The 7,762-nt window shown below is 46.9% G+C and overlaps 1 protein-coding gene across 1 annotated transcript in view; it reads right to left on the bottom strand.

Moving 5' to 3' along the window:
- Positions 1-6,529: 6,529 nt before the first annotated feature.
- The window catches only part of edar (ectodysplasin A receptor), a 30,034-nt gene continuing 28,801 nt past the window's right edge, over positions 6,530-7,762 (bottom strand). Inside the window, exon 12 of the mRNA XM_086144628.1 lies at positions 6,530-7,074. Within this exon, the coding sequence (XP_086000754.1) occupies positions 6,680-7,074 (395 nt within the window). The 3' untranslated portion in view covers positions 6,530-6,679. The remainder of the gene's footprint in view (positions 7,075-7,762) is intronic.

The raw sequence follows: 7,762 nt of genomic DNA, 5'->3' as shown, positions 1-7,762 counted from the left end.
ACCCTAAAAGAACAATTTTAATAGTGTTTTAAGTTCATGAAGATAGCTTAATAATTATAATTTGAAGTCATTGTGCTTTCAGTCTTAATTTGCATTCACGGGTGACTGACAGGAATGACTGTGCATGTTGGTAAAAGTGCTCACGGGCAGGCGTTCAAAACTAAAAACAATCAGTGCCGAACAAGCGAGCACCCCTGGATGACGCGTCATCTAACAGCCACGTCCACATACCACGTGCCCACAGGATGTGAGGTGATTATCTGATCGGTAAAAGTAACCAGGGGCGGCAACAAATACGACATTTTGAATTTACTGCGCGAGTGACCTCAGATGAATTCCCATCAAGGCTTTGTGACAGCTTCAAGAAAAGGGCCTTTGTCTGAAAACAGACAGCCAAGTCATCAGTTTCAAACCTTTTTTTTTTTTTTTTGGCATTTTGTGCGTTCACTTTGGCTCTGCAGGGCGCTGTGCGATAATTACCCCCCCTTTGGCGGTTCCCTGGACCTTTTCCCGCTTCGGCACTCAGACGCACGAGAGCCGACCCGCTCTAATCCAGAAAGCGGGGGTTCATTTTGGATAATTTGGAAATGTTTGGATCCCGATGAAAGAGAGACCTCGGTGGTGCCAAGCAGAAGCGCCGGGGTCTCCGATGGGAGAGAGACATCTCCTCTCCAGGCGTGGCAGCTCCTCGTCGAGCTAAAACCCTGGGAATGGTGCCACGAAAGCACGCCCGTGGCTCCCGACGGCGGGGCTGTGTGCTGACATGATGTCATCCCGGCGCTGAAAGAGTCTTTATTAACTCCGACAAGAGATGAGTGGGTGCTGCGGCATTTTGGAGTCAATTACAAGAAGTCCTCCAGGTTGAGGGCATAGATTTATTAAGTGGCAATGGAAACCGAATCCTTTAGAGGCCTTTATTTGAAATCCTATCGCGTTACAGAAAAAGTAATTTTCTTTTTGATTTTCTCCTTGGTTTCCCTTCGGATCTGGTTGCACTTTTTAGATCCACGCTGTTCTAGAAGAAACTCGCCATGTCTCTTTTTTGCCACTCCTCACAAGTCAACTCACCTCTCTGGCTTCCAGGCCAATGGACCCCCAGAGAGAGAAGGTACATTGAAGGTAGAAATCATTCAGACCTCTTCGGGGAGAAGATCAAGTCAAGATTTTTGTTTCCTCACTTCAAATCACTGAATCTTTCTAGCAAGAGACGAGAACGGAGACGATTCTCAAATGTAGTAAAACAAAAACGGGTGGCACGACAGCGCAGCGCTTAGACCCAGGGACCTTCTTGCTGTGAGGAGGAAGAACTGTGTGTTCTGCTCATCTCTGCGTGGGGTTCCTCCACGGTCCAGGAGGAACCCCGCTTCGATATGCTCTAGCCCACCCCCACCCTTAATACAGGATGTGAGTGAATTAAAATTAAGGCTGATCTTCTTGGGTAAAGCGCCCAATCAAAAGAGGGAAACCTGCTGTGACCTTTTCAGCAGATGTCCTTGGTTCTGATCATTTGGATGAAACTTGTTTTTCTTCATGTTTTCAGTTGCACCAGTGTTTTCATGTAAAAAGCTCTGCGGCGACTCATCTTCACCCCAGCTTCGATCGGCATCCCGGTGAGAACGTAATGACTTGTTCTAACCCAGCGGTGAATCCTGCATTCTTCTCAGAGCTGATGATTGCTTTCCATCTGTGAATCGGTGGAGCCTTCGACTGAGTTCAAAATAGAAAATTCTCTCCTGAACGTGCTCGCTGATGAAAAAGTCCTCACCCCTGCACACGTCCCCATTATCCACAAAGTAACGTCAAGGCGGGACTGGATATCCAAGTCCGGTGTTCCTCGAACCAGCATGATCCTCACATGAAGGAGGTCACCTGCTGGATCTGCAGGCCGCCGCTCACACCCGCAGTTTGCTATTGATGGACGCTTTTGATCACTTCACCGTGTCCGTGCGGCTCCCCCGGATCACGCTACGTCGGACGCGTGTCCTATCGCATCAAAGTTCTCCCCCATTGCTCAGAACGGTCTCACATTTCTCCCTCCCCCCCCACCCAATTCTGAATATTTGCACAGTACATCACAGCAGTACATTCGGCAGAGGCGACCGGCTGGCAGCATGACGGCCCGTGCAGAATCTGAAGCTTATAAAGGCCTTGAGTTATTTTAAAGCTCTTTATGCTCCTCTAAAAACCATTGAGATCCAAGAGAGCCATTCTTCACTTCAAGCAGCAGGCGCAGGCTCAGCTTCAGGCCCGTATTGTGTCCGTGTGCCGTCTGTCTTTGTAATATTCTCCGGGTGTTTTTGCCGGTGTGCAGATCTTTCAGATCCGATTTGGGAGAGTGTGTTTGTCGTTATTGATCCGCGGGGAATCAAGGAGGTCATCGGATACACATTTGTCAATATGCGTTTGGCATTTCTGGGGGTCTGATAGGATCATTTTGTTCAGGAGACTGACAGAAGCAGTCTTTTATTCTGGGATTTAGCTTGACTAGGGTTAACTTATCAAAATCTGTTGGCTTCTTAAAGTCCATGTTTAGTATCCCTGGGTTTTTAACCCCGATACTGATTTCCTGATTTCCATTTCCACCCGCGGGGTTTTAAGACATCCAGGTTTTTTTATTTAAAATTTCATCATTGGCAGCTGGACTCGTTAAACTTTTTTTCTTTTTTTAGAAGTGACAGACCCTCTCGGATGATTTAAAGATCCACAGGCGGGTTTCAGGTGGGTGGGATAGAATAGCGAGTCCGGATGGGATAGCGTTTGTTTTACAGCAAGAAGGTCCTCTGTAGGATTCCGACAGGCGGACCTTCAGCGTGGGTTCTCCATGGTCTCCGAGGGTCTACGCTGACTTCCTATGGGTTCCCTGGTGTCCTCCAACAGTGCAAAAACATGCAGAATGTTGATTTTTAGACCCTAGATTGGATGAGAGGGTGATTGGTTATATGGGCGTTCTCCGCTTCTCGCACAATGACAGTTGAGAAGCACAATATACCAGTACATTTTAATCCCCACGACACTCTGCGGTAAAAACTGGTGCGCCACAAGGACAACACACCCAGGCAACAGATCGGGAATGCAGTGTATGCAGTCATTCGGCACTGAGGATTGTGATAACGTCTGCATCGGAGAGGCCAAACAACCTCTGCACAAACGGGCGACACAGGAGAGCCACCGCTTCAGGACAGGACTCTGCGGTCCACCGACACCTGAAGGACAAGGGCCAGTCTTTTGAAGACAGCAATGTTTGTTTTCTGGCCAGAGAAGACGGATGCTTCCTGAGAGGAGTCAAAGAAGCCATCTTTGAAAAACCATCTCTAGACAGACACAACCTTTCACAAATGTACAACGCTGTACTTGGATCAATACCAAGACGGATTTGCACACACGGATCGGGACTTTTCTGACCCTCCAAACAACCAGGAAAGACCCACCACCAGAACCAGCCCCCGGTAACGTCCACGTGAGCCTCACTTCATGGGATCCAGCGGGTTTCACTCCTTTGTATAGCTTTAACTTTTCACATTCCAATCCAGTTGAACCCACAAAGTTGCTCTTCTGTTCCATCGAATGACACCTGCATTAGCGTGACAACCTTCCCCCGTACGCCTGGTCTCTGCTGATCAACTCTGCCATTTACACAGTAAGGCACCGTAACCTAGACTCTCCCAAAAGCCTGGCAGTTATATTCAGAAACTCCCCGTCGGTCATTAGAACTGAAGACGCCTCTCAGATGAGGGCTGAAACATCTTCAAGTGAAGAAATTCAAGTCCAGTTGCTAAGACAAGAAGATTTCGACAAGATTTGGAAAAGTTCAAGCCCTCGGCAACTCTGATTGCAGGGTAATAAATGAACATTTTACTTGAGGTCAAACACCACTCTTTGGTTTTAATACATCTTTATTAAAGTATACATTATGTACAATAATAAGTTATATATACAGTTGGTCTTTTTCAGATGTGTGTGTCTGTGTGTGTATCTGTGTGTGTGTTCTGTTAGTGCACCGGGTGTGTTTTACTGAGGTAAGTATTCAATGTTTGGCTTCTGTATCCATCAGCTTAATACGTAGCTGTCAAAACAAGGTCGGCGCCCGTTCCATCCCAGCTCCGATCAACAACAGTTCGACAAATAGCGTGACAAAATGTCTTTTAGTTGGGCTCGATGAAGACAATGTTGCTCAGACAATGCGGTATATTTAAATCTAAGCGTTTTATTCACCTTAACGGAGCAAAAGAAAAAAAAAATAACGCAGCGGCTTGTCGGGCATGCAAAGTAATTAACTTAAAGCACTGAGGTCCAGCCTCGGATCAACAAACGTAGGAAATAAGAAAGCGGAAACATGGCAGCAGGCGGCGTTCGTCTCATGCGAAGGGCAGTCGTGAAGGATTGTGTTGTGACCCGTTTATATTCTCCAGATGAAGAAACTGGTTTACCAGAGATGAAGATGCTGTTTGGGTCATGCACAGAGGAGGGATAGTGAAAATATAGTTAGGTGGACGACCGCCGCAGCCAAATTACTGTGGTATCCTTTCTACCCGCAACTCCTTTCTCCAGTCTTCCCGATGACGCGGCCCCTCGGGGTGCGGGTCCTGCATGCGTCGTTGCATCTCCCCTTTAACTTCAGGGTTTTTACAGCTTTTCCACCGGACCTTTCGGCGGTTAACTGGCCCTAAATGCTTAATTGGGTGCTGGAAATCACGGGCACTTTGCACCCGCTTTGCAAACCGCAACACTTTGGCCCATTAGGGGCCCGGGGAACCGCACGCCAAATAATTAAGGCTGGCTGCGACGCGAGACCACAGAACTGGGCTCGGAGGGCGGATGAGGGGGTGGGGGACGGAGGTAGATGCTGTGAGAAGTGGTCAGGGTTGAGGGGAGTGTGTTTGAAACATGTCTCGACGAAAAGTTAATGTGCCGAGGTTCCTTGAGATGGAGATTTCACAAATTCAGACGCCGGAGTGAAGCGGACAGTGTCACCACCAGGGGAGAAAACCTCTCGCTGATAATATGACGGCCGGCCACAGATTTTAGAAGACTTGACCATAATTCGTATTTCGAGAGTTTCGAATGTTTCTTCTATTACCATTTGGTTTTCTGTGTACATTTAAAAGAAAATAGCAAAAAAAAAAAAAAAAAAATGAGAATAAAATGTGCAAACCAAAAAAAAAACAAAAAATAAAAATGGTTCCAACTGTAAATAATAACTGTTATGACATTACATAAAAACGGGGGTTCGTCTGGTAAACCGCAATTTTGTTCTGAGCCTCTTTTAAATCAAGTCCCAGGACATTTCTTTTTTCCTTCTGTTTTTCATTTCAGTAATTCTATGAGAGGGGCTCACTTCTGATCATTCCTTATATTTTATAACTCTTATTTGTGTTTTATCCTGTCTAAGCTCTCGCTATCTGTTCTTTAACTCTGTTTAATTGCAATGGAAACTTTTTTTAATTCCTAGCAAAAGCTCCATTTACTGTCCATAGACAAACTTTCCCGTGACGTGATGATGCATCTTTAAACTCCTCCACCGGTCATGACGGATGCATCTCCAAAGCAGCACCTCCCTCAGCGGATTTGACCGAGAACACGAAGAACCCAACAGCGAGAATGGGCCGAGATCAGGGGTCGACAACCGTTACCGCTCAAACACCCATTCGGACCCGTTTCCCGAGAGCCAAACGACCATTTTCAAATTTAAAATGAATTAACAGGGCATATAATGTTTTGTTTTGTTTTTTGCCTTTAAGCTATGTTTGAACGAAATGTGCTGCAATTTTTTTATAACAATGAAGAGCTGCAGATAAAGGAAAACTAAATTTCTGCATAAAACAAAACATTTTGAACTCCAAAAAAAGACATTGTGTTGAAGGTTACTTTTAAGCAAAATACTCAATGTCTATTTGAGTCCTTCTTTTATTAATGAAAAAAAAAAGCCGAACTTAAATTATCCACCGGCAGCAAAACAAGAATGCCACCATCTCTCTGTGTCCTGTCATTTTTTAACTGCTGCATGCAGTTGCTTATTATTATCATTATTATTATGTTTTATTTAAATGCTTTCACAAATTTAAAATCATATTCTAAAAATGAATGAATTGAAATAAAATACATTTGAATTAAATACTCAATTATTTTCCAAAGCCACAAGGAGCCACGGGTTGCCGACCCCTGGCCTAGATCCTCCCCCCTAAATCCTTCTTAGCACCAAAACAAACCAGATCTGCAGCATCTCGGCATCTCAAGCAAACAGCGTTGTCACCTGAAAGCTAACCATGGATTTCCATGAACGTTCACCTTTGAGACTGCGGGTGCAGCAATGAGCCGCGTCCACATCTTGTCTCCGGTGGTGTTGGTGCGCAGGACCCTGTTTCCACAGCCTTCATCGACTGATTCTGCCAAGCGTGGCTATTTCTGTGTCTCTACAAGTCGCGAAAACAAGTTGCGTCCAGCGCACTTGTTAATCTGTTGAGCGTTTCAAAAAAAATAGGCGGCTGGAGAACAGCCTCCCTGCTCTGATGCACTTCAGACAGTCAGGATAGGAAGGGAGTTTCAAGGCTTATTAGCTTCTTAGCAGAGAGAGCTGAAGTAAAAGGCAGCGTGTCCAGTGAGGTCCACGGACATTCTTCATGTGATGAGGGTCTACTGCCACGTCCTGGAACATGTAGGGAGTCTCTGCTCCAGCATGTGTTCACACACTAGCGCAGCGCTGCGAGGGAGGCGGGCACGGCGACGGGCAGACGTGCTGGCTGTGAAAACCGCTAATGCCCTGCCAGGCGCCGGGCGCCGTCGCCGCCGCCGCCTCGCCGCCGCCCAGCACATCCGAGCAGAGGGACTCCACAGCGTCCAGACGCTCGATCTGCACCAGGCGCGTCAGCAGGTCCGGGATGCTGTAGCCGGCCGTGCTGACTCTCTCGAAAAGCTGCAGCCCGTCGCTCATGCCGCCGATCTCGTCGCGCTTCAGGCCGAAGCTCTCGGCCAGGTGTCGCCACGTCTTGACCACGGCCGCTTCGCTGCTGTACGAGGAGCTCAGCATGCGACTGGTCTTCTCCAGACAGTCGAAGGGGAGCTCCGTGGGGCTCAGGCCTGAAACACAACCACACCGCTTTACCACGGCACGTTTACAAAATGAGCAAAGAGGTTGAGAAAACACCTTGATTAATGAGTCGACATGGGCTTTTCAATTCAGGGGTCGCCACAACGATTCAACCTTGCATCTAACACTATTCTCTGTATCCTCATCTCTCACACTAACTACCTTCATATCCTCTCTCTCCCTCTCACTATGTCCGTAATTTTCTCTTTGGTCGTCCTCTAGACAACCAATTCCAGCATGTGTCTACCAATATATTCACCATCCCTCCTCTGTACATGACCCAACCATCTAAGTCTGGCTTCTCTGACCTTCTCTCCAAAACATCTATCATGTGCCGTCCCTCCGATGGACTCATTCCTGATCCTATCCATCCTGGTCACTGCCAAAGAGAACCTCAACATCTTCATCTCTGTGACCTCCAGCTCTGCTTTCTGTCTTTTGGTCATTGCCACCGCTTCTAGTCCCTACAGCATCGCTGGTCTCGCCACTGTATCCTCCACCTTTCCTTTCATTCTGGCTTGTCCTCTTTTATCTCATTGTACCCCTGACACTTTTCTCCACCTATTCCAACTTGCTGGTTTGTTTACCTCTTTTCCACACTCTGTTACTCTGGACCGTTGACCCTTGTCAAGTACTTGTCAATTTGTGAATCCACTTGTTTCCTGGTTATTCATCATT

Source organism: Fistularia commersonii, chromosome 4, assembly GCF_037954325.1.
Source record: "Fistularia commersonii isolate RoL2024-O1a breed Wild chromosome 4, RoL_Fcom_v1.0, whole genome shotgun sequence".
In the NCBI taxonomy this organism is placed as follows: Eukaryota; Metazoa; Chordata; class Actinopteri; order Syngnathiformes; family Fistulariidae; genus Fistularia; species Fistularia commersonii.
The sequence above is the reverse complement of the archived record's forward strand: the minus strand, read 5'-3'. Positions and strand labels throughout refer to the sequence as shown.